Source organism: Camelus bactrianus, chromosome 1 (assembly GCF_048773025.1).
Source record: "Camelus bactrianus isolate YW-2024 breed Bactrian camel chromosome 1, ASM4877302v1, whole genome shotgun sequence".
Classification (NCBI taxonomy): Eukaryota; Metazoa; Chordata; class Mammalia; order Artiodactyla; family Camelidae; genus Camelus; species Camelus bactrianus.
In genome coordinates this window covers 84,321,009-84,346,329 of record NC_133539.1, presented here as the reverse complement: position 1 = coordinate 84,346,329, position 25,321 = coordinate 84,321,009, and the positions used below count along the sequence as shown (strand labels likewise).

General features: G+C 36.4%; 1 protein-coding gene across 4 annotated transcripts in view; it reads right to left on the bottom strand.

The window, feature by feature from the left end:
• Positions 1-25,321, bottom strand: part of WDR49 (WD repeat domain 49) — a 129,775-nt gene that overhangs the window by 65,691 nt on the left and 38,763 nt on the right. For all 4 annotated transcript variants that reach the window (XR_012508629.1, XM_010952074.3, XM_045514559.2 and 1 more), the window contains 3 exons: positions 23,643-23,810; positions 21,127-21,275; positions 10,752-10,985 (listed from right to left, as the gene is read on the bottom strand). Coding sequence is in view for 3 of the 4 variants with exons in the window: in XM_010952074.3 (XP_010950376.3) it covers positions 10,752-10,985; positions 21,127-21,275; positions 23,643-23,810 (551 nt within the window). In the remaining variant the exon portion in view is untranslated. The remainder of the gene's footprint in view (positions 1-10,751; positions 10,986-21,126; positions 21,276-23,642; positions 23,811-25,321) is intronic.

Genomic DNA, 25,321 nt, shown 5'->3' with positions numbered 1-25,321 from the left:
CACATATTACACAAACTACAGAAGAATCAAAGGTAAAGAAAACGTCCTGAAAGAAGCCAAAGGAAGGAGACTCCTACCTCACCTACAAAGGAACAAAGAATTACATCTATTTCTGAGAAAACATGCCATCAAGAGGGGAGTGGAATGAAACACTTACAGTGTTGAGAGCAAAAAGTCACCAACCTAGAATTCTGTATCCTGCAAAAATAAAAATAAGGGAGAAATAAAAACATTCTCAGACAGAAAAACTGAGGGAATTTGTTACCAGTCTGAACTGCCTTCAAAATATACTAACAGAAATTCTTTAGAGAAAAGAAAATTAATATAGATCAGAAAATTGAATCTACAGAAAGAAAAGAAGAGCACTGCATAAAGAATAAGTGAAGAGAAAATAAAACTTTTATTTGTTTTATATTTAATTGAACTAACATAAAAGTTTGTTCAAAACAATAATAGCAACAACTTGGTAAATTATGCATTTAATATGTATTATGTATACACTTAATATGTGATTATGTATATAATTAAATTATGTTTTTAAGGGAAATGAATGCAAGGGACAAGAGGGAAGAATTAGATTATTTTGTTATTATAAGGTACTAACACTATCTGTGAAGCAATACAGTGTTATTTAAAAGTAGACTTGGATACATTATAAATCTAGATTGCAAACTCCAGGGATATCATCCAAAAAAAGTTAAATGTGTGTGTGTATATGTATATATATCTATGTATTTATATTTATATATATTTATACATACACACAGCTGATACACTAAAAAAAGGAGAGAAAAGGGAATCATTTAAAATGCTCATCTAAAAAAACCACAAAAGGCAAAAAAAAAAAAAGAGAGAGAGAAGACAAAAATAGGAACAAAGAACAAGGGCAACCAACAGTAACAAATATGATAGATATTAATCCAACTATATCAATAATCAGTTAAAATGTCAGTAGGATAAATGCACAAATCAAGCCAGATTGTTAGAGTGGATCAAATATAAAATAAATGATATATTACCTAAAAGAAACCCATTTCAAATATACAAACACAGATAGATTAAAAGTTAATGGATAAAGAGAGATATACCATGCTAACATTAAGCAAAAGAAATCAGAAGTAGCTATATTAATTTCAGACAAAGCAGACTTCAGAGCAGGGAAAGTTATTATGAATAACTAATAAGAGGGGCATTTCATAATAATAAAGGGGTTAATTCTCCAAGAAAACATAACAATCCTTAATGTGTATGTGTCTAAAAACTGTGTCAAACGACATAAGACAAAACTTGAAAAACTGCAAGGAGAAATACATGAACCCACTATTATAGTAGGAGACTTCAGCACCCTTCTATCAGAAATGGACAGAATCATTCTAGGCAGAAAATCAGTAATGATATAGTTGAACTCAACACCACCATCAATCAACTAGATATAATTGACATCTATGGACTGCTTCATCCAACAACAGCAGAACACACATTTTTCTCAAGCTCTCATGGAACATTCACCAAGATAAACCACACTTTGGGTCATAAAACACCACTTAACAAATTTAAAAGACTAGAAATCCTGCAATGTCTGGTCTCAGACCACAATGAAATCAAACGAGAAATCAACAACAGAAAGATAACTGGAAAATCCCCAGATACTTGGAGACTAAACAACACATTTCAAATTTTAATGTATGGATCAAAGAAACATCGAGAGAAATTTTAAAATATTTCTAACTAAATGAAAATGAAAATACATACACCTCATCAAATTTATGGGATGCAGAGAAGCAGTGCTTAGCAGTAAATTTACGGCCCTAAATGCATGTATTAGGAAAGAAAAAAGATCCAAAATCAATGATCTAAAATTCTACCTTACAAAACTAGAAAAAGAAGAGTTAACACAATGAAAAGTAAGCAGAAGAAGAGAAAAAAACTAAAATTAGAACTGAAATCAATGAAATTGAAAACCAAAAATCAATAAAATCAGTAAAACCAAAAGCTGATTCTTTGAAAAAATTTTAAAAATTGGTAAGACTTTAGTCAGGCTAAGAAAGAAAGAAAGAGAGAGAGAGGACACAAACTGCCAGAAACCAAAGTGTAGACAGCAAGGACATCACAGAAGACCCCATATACATGAGAAGTGTCACAGAGGAATACCAAGTAACTCTACACCAACAAGTCTGATAACCTAAATGAACTGGGACAATTTACTGAAAGGCATAATCTGCCCAAACTCACATGAGAAGAAATAGACATATTAAAAGAAACAAGACAGAAGAAGTCTGAATAGGTCTATATATATATATATATTAATATATATATATTTATTAATATATATATATAATAAATATATATATATTAAAGACATTAAATCAATAGCTAACAGTGCTCCAAAAGAGAAAGCACCAGGCCAGATAGGTTCATCGCTAAATTCTACCAAACATTTAAGGAAGAAATTATGCCAATTCTTTACAGTCTTGTTCAGGGGATAGAAGCAGAGGAAATACTTCCTAACTCATTCTATGAGCCCAGCATTACCCTAAAACCCAAACCAGACAAAGACATTACAAGTAAAGAAAAGTATAGACCAGTATCTCTCATGAACATAGAGGGAAAAATACTCAACAAAATAACTGCAAATCAAATCCAACAGTGCATAAAAAGAATTATACACCACAACTAAGTGATGTTTATCCCAGGTATACAAGGTGGGTTCAACTTATGAAAATTAATTAATGTAAATCATCATATCAACAGGCTGAAAAAGATAAACTATATGATTATATCAACAGATGCAAAAAAGTATTTGACAAAATCCAACACCCATTTATGATTAAAAGCTCCCAGTAAAATAAGAATAGAAGGGAAATTCCTTCACTTGATAAAAAATATCTACAAGAAATATACAGAAAATATCAGACTTAATAGTGAGGAACTTGAAGCTTGCTTACTAAGATCAGGTACAAGGCAAGGATGTCCCCCTCATCCTTTTCAACATCATATAGAAGCTCTGCCTAACACAATAAGACAAGTAAAGGAAATAAAAGGCATAAAGATTGGGAAGAAAGAAATAGAACTGTCTTTGTTAGCGGATGACATGATCCTCTATGTAGAAAATCTTAAAGGATTCACACACACACACAAAAAACCCTCCTGGAACTAATAAGTGATTATAGCAAGATTGCAGGATACAAAGTTAATGTACAAAAGTCAATCAGTTTCCTATATAACAACAATGAACAAGTAGAATTTGAAAATAAAACCACAATACCATTTACATTAGCATCCACAAAACTGAAATACATATAAATTTAACAAAATATATATAAGAACTCTATGAGGTAACATATGAAACTGTGATGAATGAAATCAAAGAATTAAATAAAGAGATTTCATGTTCACGGACAGGAAGACTCAAATTGTCCAGATCTCAGTTCTTTCCAACTTAATCTATATGTTTCGTGCAACCCAAATCAAAATCCCAGCAAGTCACTTTGTAGATATCAACAAACTGATTCTAAAGTTTATACAGGAAGGTTGAAGACTGAGATGAAGCAACACAATACAGCAGAAGAATAAAATCAGAAGATTGAGACTATCCAACTCCACATATTACTATAAAGCTGCAGCAGTCAAGATAGAGTGATACTGGTAAAAGAATAGACAGCTAGATCAGTGGAACAGAATAGAGAGCTCAAAATTAGACCACATAAACACTGTTTTTGACAAAGAATCAAAGGCAATAAAATTAAGAAAAGATAATCTTTTCAACAAATAGTGCTTGCAGAATTGGACATGCACACACAAAAATATGAATTTAGACACAGACTTCACACCCTTCACAAAAACTAACTCAAAATGGCTCACAGACCTAAATGTAAAACACAAAACTATAAAACTGAAAGAAGATAACATGGGAGAAACTTTAAATGTCCTTGGGTTTGGTGTTTTTTTAGATAAAACACCAAAGGTAGAGTACATAAAAAAAAAAAAAAAACTGGTAAGCTGGACTTCATTAAACTTAAAATTTGCTGCTCTGCAAAGGACACTTTCAGGAGAATAAAACTACAAGCCACAAACTGAGAGAAAATATTTTCAAAAGACATCTTTGATGAATCACTGTTATCCAAAATACACAAAGCACATTTAGAATTCAACAGTAAGAGAACAAACGACCCAATTAAAAAACAGGCCAAAGACCTTAACAGACACCTCACCAAAGAAGATAAACAAATGGCAAGCAAGCATTTGAAAAGATGCTCCACATCATGTGTCATCAGGCAAATACAAAGTAAAACAATAATGTGATACCACACATCTAAATCTGAGACACTGACAACACCGAATGCTGACAAGGTGTGGAGCAATAGGAATGCTCGTTCTTTGCTGGTAGGAAAGTAAGATGGTGCAACCACTTCAGTAGGCGATTGACAATTTTTTTTTTCACAAAACTAAACATTCCCTTACCATGTAATTCAGCAATCATGCTCTTTGAGTTTTATCCAAAGGAGTTGAAAACTTATGTCCACACAAAAGACTGCACACAGATGTTTGTAGTAGCTTTATTCATAATTGCCAATACCTGGAAGCAACCAAGATGCCCTTCAGTAGGTGAATGGCTAAACAATCTGTGGTATACCCAGACAATGGAATATCATTCAGTGTTTAAAAAATGACTTATCAAGCCATTAAAATACACAGAGGAAATGTAAATGCATATTACTAACAGAAGCCAATCAGAAAAGCTACATGCTTATGATTCCAACTATATGACATTCTGGAAAAGGCAAAACTATGTAGACAGTAAAAATATCAGTGGTTGCCAGGGGTTAGGGGAGGAGGGTGAGATAAAGAGGTGGAGAGCAGGATTTTTATGATGCTATAATGGTGGATATGGGGGTATACATTTGCCTAAACTCATAAAGTGGGTATCACTAAGAGTCACCCCCAATATTAACTGGGATTACATTTGGTAATAAGGATGTGTCAATACAGTTTCATCAATTTTAACAAGTGTGCCACTCTCTTGGGGGATGTAGATGATGCTGGGAGGCTACGCATGAGGGGGACGGGGGTGTAAGGGATCTTTCTATACCTTCTTCTCAATTTTGCTGTGAGCCTAAAAGTGCTCTTTAAAAAAGAGTAGTCTTACAAAATAGCTGAGACTGTGATAACGAGAGAGGCCGAGGAAAGTATTCTCTCTTACCCTGCTGATGGAAGTAAAGCAGCTTTTATGCAGAACATTTGACAATATCCATCAAAGTTACTGACATAAATACTCTCTGACCCGATAATTCCAGTTCTAGAAATTTATCCCACAGATATTTCCTCACTAGGGTTTATGTGTTCAAGTTTAAAAAATACTACATTATTTTTAATACAAAAATACTGGAATCAATCTAAATGCTCATAAAGACTGATTAATGAAGTTTGGTACACCCATTTAATGGAATACTATTTGGCTATGAAAAAGAAAGAGGATAATTTTTGAGTAATGAAATTAAATGATCTTTTGGCTATATTTTAGGTGGAAAATCAACATACAGAGCAGTGTTTCTGTGCATATAATATGCTACCATTTGTGTAAAAAGCATCTAAAATAATAATTATTCTTAGATATTAAGTATTACTATATATATATATATAGATATATATATATATATATATATATATATATATATATATATTTAAAAGGGAGTATACATATTTACTTTTGTAAGAATGCAACAGCACTTAAAGGGTGCTCATATAACTTATAAAACTGTTTGACTCCAGGAAAGGAAATTGGTAGTAGAGACAGGAATAAGGACATTTTTCCTGTATACCCTTTGTCCTTTTGAGTTTTGTAAAATTGAAATGTGTTATTCCTTCCAAGTAGTCACCTTTAATAAACTCGTTGTGTGTGTGTGTGTGTGTGTGTGTGGATGTGCATGTGCCATGTGTATCAGCTTTGGTTTAACCTTAAGACTAGTGTACTTCCATCCTTCCATCAAGGGACCAGAGCTCACAGCTTCAGTATTGACATGTAATCAAGTACTGCCTTAAGCTGGCCAATGAAAAAAAGCCATGTTAACAGAAGGCAGGTCACTAGGAGACCAGAAATAAGCAGGCAGAGAGAAAGTTTTCATTAGTGTACATCCAATTCTGTTCAATGGAGAAACACATTGATTTTGCCCTAAATACAGGCACTAAAGAGGCATAATGTCTTGTAAGATGGAGATAAATTTCCCTCAAGCTCATCCACTTCTCTTTGCTCAGATTGTACAATTCCCAAGGGAACTACCAGTTGAATTGGTTAGATTCTTAAATATCTCAACTACCCCAAAATCGTGTGCAAAAAAGAGGACAGGATGCACTGTCATGAAAAACTGTACCCTAGCCCCGCTGTTAATGAATGATTGGGGTCATGTTTCTTGTGGCAATGTGAGACTTGTTCCTCCAAGAAACAGCACTATTCTACACAAAGTAAAGAAAAGTCTAACTTTCAAATTTTCAGAGCCACATCCCATGCTGAATTATGGGAACCCTTTCGAGGATCTCAGGAGTCCTGCTGGAGACAGCCAGGCGGCCGCTGCCTGACATGTCTCTTTCCATAACAATGTATGTGATTAATGTGTTTACTGGGTAAAATGGTAAGATTCAGGAGGCAATTTGTGTTATCAAATTATCTAATATGCATATATTTTAACCTAGAAATACATTGTTAAGATTTTACCTTAGAGAGATAAAGGCATGAACGTGAATATATTTATGCACAAAAAAGTCATAAAAGCAAAATGCTCATCAAGGCAAATGGATTGGTAAATTATGATACATACATACAATGGGACACTGTGCTGCCTTTTAAAAATGACAAAGTAAATCTATGTTTACGTACAAGGAAATAATTCCAATATGTTACAGAATTAAAAAGTAGGTGACAGAGCCGTATTTATGTAAAATAGCCTAGCACGAAGAGATAGTGAGAGCATGTTGATAGTTCAGCAATATTTAGGTCCTTATTTGATCTTCATTGCATTGTTTTAATTCTTAATTTTTTTTAAAAAAAATTAATTCAATAAGAAAAATAGTAAATATCATTCTCTGTCAAAGTTGGATGATGCTTACATATTTAGCCTGATTAAAAATGTGTCTAAATGCAGAACACTAAAACATTACCTATTTTACAAAAACATACAAACCTACGTCATTAAGATGAGAACCATAGTGATAACTCAGTTCATCAGAACTGAGTGACTTTGATTCCTTCAAAATTGTGCATTCCCGGGACTCCCTCATCCTGTCCCAACTTCTGCCGCTAGCTGTGAGGGCAAGCTTTGCCGGGTGAAATAAAGCACGTGCTTCCTTCTAAAAAGCTTTGCCTGGCTTAACATCACTTTCTTAGGTTAGGATGGAGGGTACCGAAAGGCAGGAAGAGAAAGAAAAGTCACAGAAATATACCAAAGCCACTTTTATACAGGATTACATTAGGTCCCCGCTGATGCCCAAATAGAATGAAATAATAATAAATTGTTGGCAACACGTTGAAATGACAACAGAAAAGGTTTTCATTAAATTCAAACAAAGTGTAAGTCGTCAAAATCAAAAAAGACAACAAACCAAATAACCAAAGAGTAAGCTCCAGGGGACTGAAAAGGGGTGGCTTCCTTTTGACCCGGAATGAGAAACAGCAGTAACTGACCAAATCTAGGAATCCAGCAAACATGGGTGCTCAGGACAGCGTCAGGAGTTGGAGGAAAACACAGAAGTGGGAGACAAACACAGGAGGAGAGAAAAATGAGAATGCACTTAAGTGTTTAACTGGACAACAACTAGAAATGTGAGCAATGAGCAGAGAGGGGAGAGAGAAGTGAGGCAGGAGACGTCCCTGGAGACCTCGGATGCTGAGAGGACCAGAGCCGAAACCCGGACCTGAACGTCTACCAGCAGGAACTGCAATGGCCGAGAAGAGAAGGGGCAGGAAAAAACCACTTCCTCATCTCAAGGGGCCAGAAACAAAGCCCAATTTGGGGGCCCCTCTGCCTCTCTTACCCTTCCTAACATCTGCTTCCACATGATGCAAAATTCAAATAAAGATTTTAAAAAAGCAAGAAGGCAGGGCTGGCCGCCTGGGAGGAAGGAGGAGGGACAGGACACAGCGAGGCTGGGTGGGAAATGCCCCCTGGTACCATCATCATCTCTATGCCCAGCCCCACACACACATTTTTGAAAGTCAATAAACTGAGGCTTAGACATGATAAGTAGTCTGCCCAACGTTTGAACTCTCATCTCTCTAACTCAGTGGTTCTCAAAACATCTGGTCCCAGAATCCCTTTATGCTCTTAAAAATGACTGAAGAATCCAAACGGCTCTTATTTAGGTGGGAGATGGAGATAGAGACAGAGATAAACAGATATACACATATACATTTGCCAAATTAGAAATTTAAACTGAGAAGCTGTTAAAGCTCGAGAATACAAAAGCACACATTCCTTTCGCCCTCAGAGCAGTGACATCATCGTTCTTCATGGACCCTCCAGGAAACTCCACTGTACACTCGTGAAACAAGGAGTGAAAACAGTAAACAGCAAATTAATATTATGATGGAAGTAGTTTTGATCTGGAAGATTCCCTGAAAGGATCTGCCTTCCCCAGGGATCCAAGATCACGCTGTGAGAATTGCTGCTCTAACCTCAAGTCTATGCCTTATTTTCTCAAGACCAGACCCCAGTACATTGAGTGAATGATCTTCACAATCCCGCTCCAAGCCTCTTTTATTGTCTCAACTCCCATGACATTTGCTAAGTATGCCCAAACCAGCCACACCCCAAGCCTCTCTGAAGGTGGTCATGTTGTACCCTCTGTCTGGAACTACTTCCTTCTCCTCTCAGGAGTTCCCTCTCTAGATTTCAGGGCTCTGCTGAACTGTCACCCACCCCAGCCCCAGGCAGAACTGATTACTTTCCAAGGATAGCACTTGGTTCTCATCTTTAGGCATTTGACTGTACTCCATTGTTTCCTCCTGAGTTGGTAATGTGTCTGCCTCCTCCTCTCTCACCCCACAATCCTGTAATGAGCACCTGCCCAGCTATGAGTCTCCCTGAATTACGGGGGCAAAAAACCATGTGGTACATGAATCTTTGATTCCTCATTCCTGGCACCTGACACTTGTTAAAACTCTTACTTGCTTTGTCTAATTACTCTGAAATGATAAATGATCGCTGGCTGATGGGAATGTGGGTGATACTGTTGTCTTTGTATTTGACTGCAACATATTTTTCCAATTATAGATGTTGTACAATGTGTTTCTCTGTGGCTTAGCTGCTAATAGTCAGGAAACATGTATCATACACAGTTCCATGTGCTTTATATACATATTAATGCATTTATTTATACTTTTAACGGCAAAAATAAGTAGAGGCGTGAATACCAACTCAATTGTACAGAGTCTTTCTAACTAATATTCCATATGTGCATATTCTATTGTTGCCTGTAACTTATATATCCTTGTGTTATCTTGGCTTTATCTTCATGTACCACACGGAAGATTCCAGACCCTCTTTGTATCCCATTTCCTGAATTCCTCGTGAAGTATTGCTCATCTCGTGGTCAGGCAGCACAGATCATAACATCCATGCACAAACCCAGCATTCTAACTTTGCAGATCTCAATTAGCAGAATGTTCTCCTGGAAACAAATACAACTCTCCGTGGCCGCCAGGGAGCCGAATTAACTGGTTGCCTTCATAAAGTTCAGTAAAACATTTACGCGGGAACATTCCCCCTGCAGATGGAATTCAAAATGCATTGTTTTGTAAAGGACTTCTATCTCCTAGAATAACCAGAAAACAGTGTTTGAAGCAGTGACATGACACACCACTCATTACTAACAAAGGGCTCTCCTCCCCTCACACACCATCTGAACTACTCATTTCTGCATGAATACAGAAGCTTCTGCAGAAAGGAAGGAAAGAATGGGCTGGAGTTATTGTTTAATTGGCCACGAGCAGGATTCTGGCTCTCAGCTGGGCTCCTGCTGTGCTGTGACTGTCAGGCCCGAGGTGATCACGGCAGCAAACTAAACTCCACGGGTGCCTGCTCCCTCTGTGATACCCACAGGCTGTCCCTCACTGTCCTCGAAGAAGGCCTGTGGCTGGGGCGGCATCTCTGCTCCAGAGCGCCCGCTTCCTCATTGACATGCAGGAAGCACTCCCATCAGCAAAGGCTGCAAAGCGTCATTAGCGTGGTAGGGAGACAAACAACACTGGCGCTGCATACCAAGTGGCACCACGTTTAACTGAATCATTTTATTATGAATACATTCTAGGCTGCCACTGTGAGCCACTCGTGGAAACTCTGCTGGCGAAATGGATCTTTGCTAATTACATTTCATGCATATTTCAGATCTTTCCACCGGGATACAGGAGGATAGTGTTCATAAAAGGGAATTTTATGCCAGGTTCACTTGCATTTGGCATCAAGACCCAAATGAGCGGGTAACAAAGATAAGTTCAGTTACATTCCATGTTGTGTTTGTTTTAGCTGGAGTATTTCCTTCTAGTAACTCTAACAGTGCTGCTGTGGTCACTGGCTGAAAATGAAATCACTCTTCAAATCCACCTGAACACACAGTGTTGCAGAAAAAGCACACAGCTATTGAATCATGTCTTTCCCACATCCCTTTTTCTATATTTGTCCTCAGTTACCTTAGAGTGAATTAATGAAATGAGCCTCTGGGCATGGGGACATGTTAGGAGAATGACAGAAAAGCATCATTACCTGCTTCAAGACTGAATTGTAAAGCACACCAGTGACTGCTTTCTTGTGGCTTTTCACCCTCTTGCTGGCTTCACTTTTCATTGCCAGCAATGCTAGCTGGTTATTAAATGAGATGAAAAGTCGTCCGTGGGCTTCATCAAAGTGGAAGAGACATCTGAAGTCCTGACTTTTGGGAAAAGAACAAGCTATCCTCTGGATGGACAGCTGGTGCTGAATATCCCAGAGTCTCAAAACCTGCACGAAAAGTGACAGAGTCATATGAGTATGTCAAGAATAATTCTAACTTTTTTAGCCAAATTTTCTCTAGCTCCCCCTCAACCCCAGGCAAACATTCCATAGAGCTGTAATTATTCACACTTCTCTCATTGTTTGTATTTTTTGTATTTCCTTGCTCTGTTTAAATATCTCCTCAACTGCAATCTATTCTGGGGAAAGGCTGTGTTTTGCCTCAGTCCCCAGAAGTGCCTGCATTTAGTAGGAGCTTGTGGTAAGCAGAATAATTGTCTCCAAAGATGCCCGTGTCCTAACTCCTGGAATGTGTGAGCATATTATCTTACATGGAAAAATGGATTTTGCAGATGTGATCAATTAAGGCCTTTGAGGTGGAGAGATTATCCTGGGTGATATGGGCGAGTCCAGCATAATCACAAGGGAGCTCAGAGCGATGAGATGTAAGGAGGGCACTACCTAGTGTTCCTGGCTCCGAGGATGGAGAAAGGGGGCCACGGACCAGGGAGATGGAAAAGGCAAGGAAATGGATTCTCCCCCAGAGCCCCCCAGAAAGGAAGACAACCCTGCCAGCACCTTGAATTTAGCCCAGTGAAACCCAGGCTGGAATTCTAACCTACAGAACATAAAATAAACATGCATTGCTTCAAGCCACTGAGTCTGTGGTTATTTGTCACAGTAGCAATAGAAAATGAATACAGCCTCCTTCTCTCTCTCTCTTTCTATATTCACATATATGTATGTATCTGAAATAAAAAGACTTACTATTAAATGAAATCAAGTTCAAATAAACCACAGATATCCGATTCTTATTCAAGGAGACAATTAAGACACAAAAATGACACACAGATGGAACAGGACAAACACTGAAGGGAACAGGAAAAGCAAATGTATTTCAAAGCATTCTAAGTATAAATAGGATTGACGAGCTATTATTGTGAATGTTAAAGCCACAAGGTTAGACACATCTAGATCATTCTCGGACACTCATATAACCTGTAACAGTCATACCCTCACTGTTCAAAATCTGTCTTGTTTAGTAAGGACTCCCTCCTAAAACATTGAAACGAATTTCATTTCAGAATAATGATCTGGGGCCTGATTAAATACAGATTAACAATAACTCAGCAGTATTAATGGACTATAATTTCCCCAGAATCATTTTCCACTGTGTTGTTCAAACAATTTATATTGGCTTTAATATTTCATCGACATTTAGTCACATCAATTAAATGAAAAATTGAAAATAGATAAGCGATAACCTCTAGTCTATGACAGGTTAGTTCTTGCTATTAGCAATTAAAACTAGAGGTGCTTTTTATTAAAGGTGTATATTCATTAATTTTTCTTAAATTAATTTTTATTGTTCTGCTTTCCCTCCCACCTCTGAAGAAACTTTAGCTCTCTTAATTAGTGATCCCCCCAAATCCCCTTCCATCTTTAATTCTCTAAGTTTTCTCTCTGCTGAGAGGCAAAGCCAACAAAATTTACATACTGTCATCGGTGCATAAAACAGTGTTTCAGCATTCTCTCCAAAATCATGTCATGGTATGTGACCTCCCATCTGTTTTTCAATTTTTCCTCCATTCCCATATTCTATACCAGTGGTTCTTAACCTTGACATTAGAAACACCCATGGTACTTTAGAAATCACTTATGTTAGGGCCTTTTTCCCAAGCCAATTAAAACAGAACCTCTGACGATGGGGCTCAGGCAATAGTGTGTATGTGTGTGTGTTTGTGCGTGCACGTGCGTGCGTGTTAATTTCCCAAGGATTTCTTTCGTATTATACCTTAACTTCTCCACATGGCTTTAAAGTCAATGCTAATCTCCTTGAAAAAGGCATGTTTCTCTCAGCTTAATCAGTAATACCACGTGCCTTGGCTTTAAACCAGGTAACTCTACTCCCCTAATCAGTCAATACCTTTTTAATCATGAAAACTATCTCACATTAATTTCATTTTATTAATCAAGCCTTTTGCAAAATGTCACTTAAATAATCTAGTTATTATCTGAGAATTTTGGTTTCTCCTCTTTTCTTATATTCAAGTGGACTTCTGGAATGGAAATAGGTCCCAGCTGAGAAAGGAGTATATTTAATAACATTTTCCATTCCAGATAGCCTAGACATATCTTCTTTATTCTTGGCAAGAAAAATAAAGAAACTGACAAAACACCTAGGCTTAAAAATTATAATTGATTATTTTTATTTATGTTTTCCATATATTTTTCACCTAAACTGTACTTTTCTATCTTCATCATGATACCTAAAAACTTGTGATGCTTGTCCAACTTCAGACTTACTAAGTCTAGTCTTTGAAATGGTATATACGGAGCTCTTTATTTCATCTCCATTTTTCTAGTATTAGGAGGAATAAGTATCTAAGCTTATGATTTTATATCAAGGCAAAAGTTAGCTTTTCACAAAATGATGAGGACTTATTTTTCTATTTAATCTTTATCTTGTTTCAACCGTTAGCCACTTAACAATGCAGGACTATAAAAGCAAATGCTGTTCTATTCACAGACACTAGCTCTACAAACCAGTGGACTGAGACGCCAGACTCCAGAGATCTGAATCCTACTTTTAATACCACTCAGGTCTGTCGGCTTCGGTATGTGATACTACTTCCCCATTTCCTCACCTTCATACAGAAGGGGCCCCTGCCAGCTTGGAAATTCTGTCAGTTTTGTCTAGAATGTACTGAAATTGCTCAATCCATTACCTATAGATTCCAAAATAACATCAATTCAAATAAATTCATGAAGGTATATTGTGAAGATTGGGCTAAAGAAATACCCTCTAATCTTGCTGAAGAATTATTCCCTGCTCCCTGCTGGAGACAGACAAAATCATTTCACACAGGCATAATAAAACTGTAATAAATAAGTAATAAATAAATGAATAAAACTTTTGTCTTATAAATATTGCACTATAAATGGTAACTTCATGGATGGGTGGATGCACAAATAGATGTATGGATGGAAAGAGAATCTGTTTTCAGTGCACTTTTTAAAACTTAATCAGCACTATTTACATATTGGCAACATGTCCAAGTTTAATTCCAGATAGGTAGGAGGGGAAAAAAAAGATTCATAGTTTCCTAATATATAGGAAGTGATATAAAAGTGAAGGAAAAGTAGAAAACAGACTTAGACAACTGTATCAAAAGGAGACTTCTTTGGCTGCATCAAACGTTTGCTACTAACTCCTGCCATCCTGTAAGGCACAGATACAAAATGACAATAAGGAAAAGAGAGAGAGAGAGTGTGCATATCACTGGGGGATTTGAAGACAGCAGGGCAGCAGCTCACCTCTCCGGGATAATCCACAAAAATGGATAGCCTACTTGCAGATAATCGGATAACAGGAACAGAGGGCACTGGTGCTCCTGAATACACCTTTATGTATTAACAAGTCTATTTATTTAGAGTTTAAGCCTTTGGATAATCCACAAAGGCATAATCAGTGAATGTTTAAAGGCAATTTTGTTTGATGTGATACAGGCTAGCAAAAGTATTCTACTGAAAAAATACCTAATATTTTTATTTTAAAGTCATATAACAAATCTTCCTTTGAGAAATATTTTTGCCATTTTTTCCCCAGGACTGAGGTCTAATTTAAAATATTAATTGGAAATTAAAATCTTCTCTTGTGCTATTCATCTTTAAACTGCTACCATAATCATTACCTCTTTTCCCTTCTTTTCAACAAAAATGAGAGAACATAGACAGCTCCAAGACTCAGATTTCCATTATGTGCCTAACTGTGCATTCTATCATTGACCTTGAAGAAGTCAAAATGTTTCCTAACACTATGAATTGTTCTGCAAAAACCTCATTGATTTCCAAATTCAAGTTTAGCAACAAATTTGACTAATACCAACATTTTATTTCAAGGGGTTTCTTTTTCAGAACAAAAGTTCATTTGGGGAATTTTAAAAGTTCAGTGAAATTGATTTTTTGCCATTATCATTACTCACATAACACTGAAAAACATAACAGAATTTTTCCCAGTCTTTAAACAAAAGCCTTCTAACTTTGCCTTTCAAAGATCACTGTTCCTCTTTTATTTCACAAAGTAAACCCAAACACTTTACATTTCTTTTTTTTTTTTTGTACTCAATATTTATGCTAACAACAATTTTGAAGAAAAAGAGTGAAAACCAGTTAGAACAAGGGAACTCTGGTTCAAGTATCACTGTAGATTAGGTTTTTGTAACAGGCCTTCCTGTTTGAAAGAAGCGCAACTGGAAATAAAACATAATTTTTGCTGCCTTGCTAGATCTTCAGGGATTGGGGACGATCTCCAAGGGTCCAAAAGAAGAAAGAGTTAAAAAAGAAGAAACTTAAAGTGGAGACAGTGAACAGTAGGCATAAATGAAGAGACTACCACCAGGAGCCTTGGACCAGAAGCAAGGGGAAGGCACTGAGGTGAGACTATTCAATTAAACTGGACCAAAAAAAAAAAAAAAAGCAGCAGCTTCAGGACAGTAGTTTTCCTCATTTCCACTCGGCAGAAACAAATCTTCTCTGGAAGAAAGCATCTTCAGTTTCATTCCTCAGAATGCCTTTAGTTTAGCAACAGCAAAAAAATGAGGTAACAAGAAAAGATAACTAAACATAAAAGGGAAACAAGTCACCATGAGGGAGAATCACCAGAAAAGCAAACTGCAAATTTGGATCACCAAGGGTTCTGGCTATTAGAATTATCTGATAAGAATATACAGTACTGAATATGAAATTAAAGAGCTAAAAGTCAAAATCCCCCAAATGGGTAAGGGACAAAAGACTACACAAAATTATCAGGTAGTTGAAAAAATATTTTAGGAAAACAAAATGTTAAACTTAAAAACTCAGTGTATAGGTTATATAGAAAGTGGGCATAGCCGCATTACAAACACTCGCATGAAGTCAAGAATGTGGTAAGATGCCTCCTGAAATATGGAGGGAAACCTCAGCAAGGGATAGGGAATTTGTGCATATGCTGTTCTCTGAAAGAAAGCTAAAAGAATGAATAAATGGGTAAACACAGGGTGTGATTTCTCAATATTTCTAAAGATGTTAAATGTCAAATTCAATGGATATCCAATCCAAAAATTAATACAGTTTTTCACAGAACATGAATATTGAACCAACATGTACTTATAATGCAATAAAGCTACTTACTTACATAGAATAAAGCTATCCTGGTTAAATAGTGGTGCATTTGTGTAGGAAAGGACAAGTACACTAATGGAAAGAACAAAGCATCCAGAAATAAATTCACATGTACATGGGAATTTAAATGATGATAACAATGGCATTTTAAACCAGTGAGGGAGAACAATTATTCAAAAAATAATCTTGGATATCCATTTGCAGGAAAAAAAACACTTTATACAAAAATAAACTGCAAAGTTAAATGCAAAAAAAAAAAAATCGACAATAGGAAAAGTATTAGCAGAAAATAAAGGAGAATACTTCTATAAAAATGAAGTGTGGAACACATTCCTAAGCTAGATATAAAATTCAGAGCCATAAAGAAAATCATTTCTTAGAGTCAAATTCATAAAAATTTTAAAAGTTTGAATGATAAAAATTACATTAAAAAAGTTAAAAGATGTATGCTTGAAAGTAGAATATTTGCATCATATATAATAAATTATAATATATTTTTCAAACTACAAAGAATCAATAGTAGCTCCGAGTCCACTTAATTAGATAAAGGGCATGATTGGATAATGCAAAAAAAAAAAAACAAGAAATATAAATGGCCAATAAATATTTGAAGAAGAAACTCATCCTAATTTTTTGTCCATTAGATTCATGAAAGAATGGACACATTAATGGTATCTATCATTGACAAGAGTGTAGGAAAACAGACACCTTTATACACCCTGATGAGTATACCAACTGGTACAATGTTTCTACAATCTAAATCATCCTTTAAGACTTGAATCCCTGTTGACCCAATAACATCACTTCTAGAAATTCATCTCTAGGAACATATCACAAAGATATTAACTTATGTGGTCTTAAAGATGTGTGTGTGCATTTGTATATTTATGTGTATACATGTGACGGTTTATAAACGCAAAAAATTAGAGACAATATCTCATAATCAACAGGTGATTGAATCATCAAGTTATGACCATCCATACTATGCATTACTATGTAGCAGGTAAAAATTCAGATCTATATAGATATACTCACATTGAAAGATCTCCAGGAAATATTGTTTAGGGAAAGGCAAGTTGCTGAAAAGTATGTCTCATGTGATGCCATTTATACAAAAATTAATAATAAATATTACATTATATTTGTATACACACATATTGTATATATAATAATAAATTATAATAACACCATATACTATAATATGCTATATTATACTACATAATACATTAAGTATATACTAAAAATATGAGATGATACATATCAAGTGTTAGTAATAGCTATTTCTTGGGAGAGGGATTTATTTGAAGGGGGAGTGAGCAAGAGGAATATTCACTTTTTACATTACATGCTTCCTGACTTGTAATTTTTACAGAAGAGCAGTAATCCATTTGCTTGCATAATTTAAACAAAATGTAAATGGCTTTGTCTCTGGATGGACACAGGGATGTTGAGAAGAGAGGGTGTGCAGAAGGGAAAGGAAGATAAACAGATCTGAACTAGTCAGCAGCTCCAAAGTCTTCGTATTTTCCTTCCCAGTCTTGGGTCTACAACACAGAAACCAGGCTCTGGGGAAAATCAGGCCCTCAAACAAAAGATTAAGTTACAAGCTGATCTGATTCTGGTGGCCAAATCAGGATGAGTATCCCAGGAGAGAAGAGTTAGGAGAAACAGAAAAGCCTAATCAGGTTCACTGGTTGGAACGTCAGCTCCCAGCAGAGAAATTTCCCCAAGGCTTTGAAAATCCTCTTACTTCCCATGGTGATTCTGCCTCTAAATGACCAAGTTTCTGGCTCCCAGCAGGGCCTTGCCATCAGTAACTGCCATCTTGTAAGACAATTTAGGAGTCCAAAGCAAAATGCAGTTGGACAATGTACATAGTATGACACCAAATTCTATAGGGATAAACTGTTTAATCATCACCGGAAAGTGCAATGGAGCAGTCTTCCAAACAAGAACTGGAGTCTCAGATCATTTCTGGGAGAAATTATTTAGATCTAAATTGCTTTGGTCTAAAAAGCCTCTAATTTAGCAATTCATTGACCAAAACATGGTTCAGTCTAAGACTCTCTCTTTCATTTTCCCTATTCCCAAACTTAACCCCGTCCTATAAAATAGCCAACAGAATTGTGTGGCACCGAGGCAAAGGCTCAAGCTGGTGGCTGAAAGCCTGCTGTATGTGGTGAAGACATACAGGCTGAGATTACGATGCAGTTGTCAAAGTGAAATGGATTTGGACTGATGCGAAAGACGGCATGACCGGCTTTATTAGGATGTAATGGCTTAAAGTCAAAGCAAAAACAGAAAGATGAAACTGCCCTGAAAAAGGCCAGGCAGTCTTAACATTAATGATAGCTACACAGCAACCAGTTCTGACTCCAAGAACAGTTTTTTCACTTGCTTTTAAAGTTATAAACCCTTTTCAGGAAATTCTGTAATGATAAAATAACCACTATTTCTTTCATATTTAGCTTTGATAAAGACTTGTTCATTTAACTATGATTTATTGAGGACCTACCATATGTTTGGCACAATCCAAAAAAGACATAACCTCTAACCTCATGTATCCAATTGGTTAGTTGAAAGTTACATTATTTTATTAAAATAATACATATTTTATTCAACATGTATTTAATGTACATTAATATATGCTAGGTTCTGGGAAACACAAAAATGAATTCAATAATCTTTGCCTTTAGGCACTCAAAATCTAGTGAAAGATATAATATACATGCACTACCTTTGAGTATACATGTCAGATTGTGTGAAATTCAGTAACAGAAGTTAGAAAAAAGTACTAAAAGATCTCAAAAAACAGAACAACTAAGTAAGACTAAGGCATCAGAAAAGTTTTCAGTCTGAGTTTCTTTAATACTTGAGAATCACAATAATGCATCTTCATTTCAAGCTGTAGACAAACAATCATTGACCAAATATGACAAGGTGCCAAGCACTGTAATGGATACCAAGTACATAAGCAGGAAAGATACTGACCCTGCTTAAGAAAGCAAACTACAGTGGAAAACTACTCAGCCATAAAAAAGAATGAAACAATGCCATTTGCAGCAACATGGGTGGACCTAGAGATTATCATACAGGTGAAGTCAGACAAAGAAAAATACCATATGTTATCACTTATATGTGGAATCTAAAAAGTAACACAAACTTATTTACAAAACAGAAATAGACTAGCAGACATAGAAAACAAACTTATGGTTACCAAGGTGGGGAGGAGGTGAGGAGGGTTAAATTGGGAGTTCAGGATTTGCAGATACTAACTACTATATATAAAATAGATAAACAACAAGGTCCTACTGTATAGCACAGGGAACTATATTCAATATCTTCTAACAAGCTATAATGAAAAGAATATGAAATGGAATATATACACACATATGTATAACTGAATCATTATGCCATACACCAGAAACAAACACCACAATGTAAATCAACTATACTTCAATTAAAAAAAAAGAAAACTAACAATTTCAGTACAACAGAAAACAACATGCTCTAATGAGGGGCACACAGGGGCAACAGAAGAACAAACACCAAGGTCTGCATGAAAGACTTCAAAAAGTCTGAAGCTTTGAGGATAAATCGGCTTTTGCCAATTGATCATGGAGGAGAGGAAACCGAAGGCAGGAGCAAAAGCACGCAGCAGAGCCCAGAGGCAGCATGGTGGGAACAGCTGAAGTCTGATATGGCTGGAGCATCAAATGGTTGGAGGAGAAAAGCAGGAAGTGAGGTGGGCCTGGTGGACTGGGGAGGGATTTGTATAAAAGCTTAAGAATTTTAGAGGTGACATTTAGAATGAAGGGAAAAGGAGGTATTAAAGAAGTTTTCTTAGAAACCATTCAATTAACAGGATGGAGGGCAGATTGGAATCAGACCAGTCTGCAAGAAGAGAGATAAGTTAGGAAACCTTTGCAATGTTGTGGATGAGATAATCCAGAAGATAATAATTAAATGAGATTTTGAATTATAGCAGTGGCAGCTGAGAGGGAGAGGTGAGGCTGATAAACATATTTGATGGTAGAATCAATTGGAATTGGCAGTTGACTGGAGAAGTTTTAGGCAAAGGGAGAAAATTTACAAGCTGATAAGTATACAGTAAAATAAGCAAGCTTGGTATGATGTATGCATGGGGTGAAGCTAATGAGTTGAAGATTAATTTCTTTCATGTCTATTTAATTTTCACATACACACATCACTTTAGAATAAAATGAAAAGTCATATTCACTGAAAAACTCTCAGAGGTTGTCTCCAATAAACCGATTGCCCATCTTTCACAACCACGTGTCTTGAAATCTACCAAATGTTAACTGGATCTATAAGTAAAATATTATGTAAAGCAGTTTTATAGATGAACAAATGATGAGAGTATTAGAGATTAAGAAATCTCCACAGGGGAGCTAAGTGGTAAATAATGTGGTCAGCATTCAGCCTGGACTACCTGGTTAAGGTACCATGTTTTTTCCACTGTATTTAGAATGTTACATCAATATTATCAAATAGAAACGGACTGATGTACTTCATTGAAACATTCTTCATGCAGTTGATAGTCTTCAGATTAACTTTCATTTCTAATTTACTGAGTCTCTTCCACAGCAAGCAATAATAGCTAAATGACTGTGCCTATCCCATATATTATCAAAGCAACATTTTCTCATTCCCATTTCAGTCTTTTTATTGGATTAGTAAATACTTTGGAAACTCAAATTGTGACCTTGAGAGTCCAAAATAAGGAAACAATCTATGAATACATATTTTAAAAAATGTTTTAATGAAATACTTTGTCCAGTCGACCAGGACTATTCTTGTTACCATCAATATCTTTTTTTAAAATATAGATTTCCAAAAACATAGTAGTAAGTGAGTATATTTTAAAAATCTACACCATCTCGAAGAGGAATTTGAGACCAAAGACAAATTTGGGTAAGAACTGGAAAGGCAGAACTAAATAAATTAAATGCACACTGTTACTTACTTTATCTTTGGAGAAGCTGAAAAGTTGTTTCCTTGCAGCAAAGAATTGGACGGCTATTACACTGGCTGAGTGACCCCAAAGGACACCAACTGGCTTAGAGACAACATAGGGGTTCCAAAGGCAAACTTTATTGTTAATGCCAGCAGTTGCTAATCAATATTAGAAAGAAAGAAATGTTTTTAGTACCATGACAACCCCACAACACATTCTTTTTGAATGAATATATCCCACAGTGTATCACTGTAGGTGTATGAATGCCTTCTGAGCACTAATACACCCTGCCTTGAAGGAAGGAAAATTTGTCATTGTCCAACAGCCCCAGCTAATAGGGTATGAGTTCTGTCACGGGAAATAGCTGACATGGAGGGAGTAGGGGAGACAGGGTTTGCAAGGGGCGAAAGCACAAGGCAGGTCCATTAAAAGGCAACCAGAATAAAATAGTGCCATTTGCAGCAACATAGATGGACATAGAGATCATCACTCTAAGTGAAGTCAGTCAGAAAAAGAAAGAAAAATACCATATGATATCACTCATATGTGGAATCCAAAAAGAAAAAGGAAAAAAAAAAAAGGACACTATGCACTCATCTACAAAACAGAAACAGACTCACAGACATAGTAAACAATCTAATGGTTACTGGGGAAAGGGAGTGGGAAGGGATAAATTTGGGAGTTTGAGATTCACAAATGTTAGCCACTATATATATCAATAGATTTTTTTTTTACGGTTTCTTCTGTATAGCACAGGGAACTGTGCTCAATATTTTGTAATAACCTTTACTGAAAAAGAATATGAAAACAAATATATGTATGTACATGCATGACTGGGACATTGTGCTGTACACCAGAAATTGACACATTACAACTGACTATACTTGAATTAAAAAAAAAATAAAAAGGCAACCAGCAGCCCAACCAGAAGGGGACAAAATCCTGCTTCCTAGCCCCAGTGTTTCCCCTCTCCAGCCAGCACAGTCTAGGAAAGCAGACCACGTTAAAGTTTTCCCAGGAGTAAGAGAGAACTCAAACAATATTTAAAGTTTCCAAATTTATGAAAAAGTACTAGGAGCCAATTATTTTCACCGTCATGTAAATTATTGAGCATTTGCAAGCAAACAGGCATCAGAAATAGATGTTTGACCTGCTCTATTGCGAGAATGAGGTATTTTCCTTTAACACAAACTGGTTATGTTCAGGCAGCACATGAGGACCTGGGAGCACATCAGGAACTGAGAGCACAGTGCTTCTTCAGGTCTGGGGAAGCTCGGCTGAGCACCGTCTATTGTTCCCTCATTTAGGGCTGACTGTGGAGCTGAACCTACACACCTTTAAGGAGCTGCCTCAAAGGTCACACCCCTGTTTTGATTAATACCCCAGTATACACGTATAAATTATAGCAACGAAGAGACGGTGAATCCACTTTCGTTTCAAGCCTTTAACTCACAGAATGAAATCAAAAAGATAATTGATAAATGTTACCCTAAATATTACTGCATGTAGTAATATGTGATTTCAGCACTGGGACAGATACAAGTGGTCAGTATAAAGGGGCTGAAATTATTAATCAATGAATCAATGAATTGCTTGATATTTGAGTCCTTCCAAACTCAGCTCACTAACTCTTCTAGCTTTGTCTAATAAATCTACAATCCTCTTTGAAAGTTTGATGTTGACATATTCCTGAGTTCAAAATCAAGGTCTCTTTTACCATGATTGTCAGCTATTATTGTTGAGAATTTTAGCGACTCAGCCCCCTAGCTGATAGCAATACTTTTTATATGAATAATAACTTCTGAATGAGGGTTAATATGACCCAATTTGTAGGTCATATATGTTCATTCTCTGTAACTACCATATTAGTTTTTTTAACACACTTTTTACAATTTTTGAGCTAATATATACATATTAAATTATCAGCTTTCAAAATATCTAATATTTTATTTAACTAGTTAATACTTGAAAACCTTTCTAGCTTATTTCTTCAGCTAAAATTTACATCAAAGAACTCTCCTTTGACACACTAAAGGGGAAATCTGCAATTTTTCAAAAACCATTAGAGGTGTATTCTAAAAGATGACTGAAAAACGTACTATAATTTGCATTTCTCTAGTGAGCCGGTGTGTGTACGCACATGTGTGTGCATGTGCGCACATGCACGTGCACAAGGAAAGTGATGTATTTGTTTGGGTTGAGCATTTGGTGATATCAGGAGGATGGCAGAATGGCAGACGCTGCACAAAGTCTTCTTTCTCTGCATCACTTTACATTCCCCATCAATTCTAATAAAAAGACTCATTAAAGCATTGGGGCACTTTCTCATATTTTCACCCCAATGTAGTTTATGTATGTTGCCCTTCATAATGCATCATTATCAAACATTCTCAGGTAATAAAAGTGAGCTGCTTGAGTTGGTCTCTCTGCAATAAAGCAACCAGTTGAAGAGGCTCCATGCATACAAATATGCATCCCAGCCCATTTACGAGTCCTTCATAGTTATCATGATGTATTTTACATACCAATTAAATTGAGCCTAGAGTGGTAATCGAAAGCATTAATGCCCTGGGCAATGTTGAAGGATGTCATTCTCAGATGCTTTTTTGATTTCTCTCTCCAAGCCATCACCACAGTGTTAGTACTGCTGGTTGTACTAGAAATGATAGCATCTAAAGATGCATTGTAAGTAACTGATAAAAAAAAAAAAAAAAAACAGAACAGGAAAACAATCTTTAGTTGATTTCTCACAAGATACAGGCAAACTGGAATCGATTCCATACATCAAGTTAAAAATTAAACTCAGATTTTGATGACACAACCTGATACTTAGAAAACCTCACTAACCCTCTCTCCCACCAAAGAACTTACAGTGAAAAATTACAGCAAAGTCTGCATTCAGACTTATCCTCCACTCTAAGGATACCTTTAAAAAATCATTTTTAATTAGAACACAGGGCAGGAAACAATATTAATCACAATAATCATATGGGATTCTGGAGATATAAGTCACTGGCCAAGTTGCTGGGTTGGCCCTCCTGGGCCTGGAACAGGCAGACGGGAGCTCAGCAACCATCTGCTGCTCACAAGGTCCAGCTCATGCCCAAACTACTGGTTTATTTATGTTTTGATTGGTCTAGAATGTTTGAGAGAGGGGTGGCCAGGACTCAATGCAATGCCAAGATTCATTCCTGTCAGACTCACAGGCTCCAAAAGACCAACTCTCCCACCAACCTTCAAACCACCATGTCCTTTGTGGTTCGATGGCAGCAGGTCCCTTTTGCATTTTGCTAAGACAGTGATCTGTGCCCCTAAGTTGAAAGATTCCTTTTTTTTAATTGAGATACAGTTGATTTATAATGTTGTGTTAGTTTTTCTAATTTGACCTCATGATTAAATTTCTGCCTCACACAAAGAGGGACGTTGTCCCTTTGTATAGCTTAAGAAAAGCTGCTTTAACAGAATGGCTCTTGGAAATGTTTCTGATCTGATTATTACATAGAATCAAGAGTGACACTCTTGGAGTACAAGTTCTCAGGGTATCTATCACTAGCATTCCTTTGCTTCTTACGAGATTAATCCCTCACTGCTCTTTGTTCCACACTATCTTGTCAAGGATGTTTGCACAGGAAACACAATCCTAGAATACAGAGATTGTGTCTCCCTTTGCAGCAAGTGGTAGACAAATTTACCACCGAGAATAAGTCTGGAGCAAAAGACAGGCATGCGTCCTGTCCACTGTAGAGGATTCAGATTCTCTAAACTCGGGGTTCCTCTCCTGTAACACGACCCTGCAGGCATTCGTCTCTGACCATCTGTCTTGCCTCAGTGGGACCTGAGTCTCAAGAGGAACTGACACAAATACGCTGATACTCATGCTGTGAGTAATGAAGTCTTTCTTTTCTCTAACACGAGTCTTATGTCCTCTACTAGTTTAAGGGTCTTTTAAAAGTTCATCCTCCAAGTGAGCCCCACACTATCTGTACTGTTGATTGTGCTGCAATTGGCAAGCTAACTTATTAGCAACTGACGTGAAAGTTTTATTATTTTGGTGAAAGAATTTAATTTGCTTTATTTAGATGTGTGTATACATACGTATATATGTGTACATATGTATGAATACATACATCTCCGAATGACTTAAGGGAAGGGAATTCTGACAGGCAGAAGTATAGCTTAGTACATTCTTTCCCTCCAGCTTATT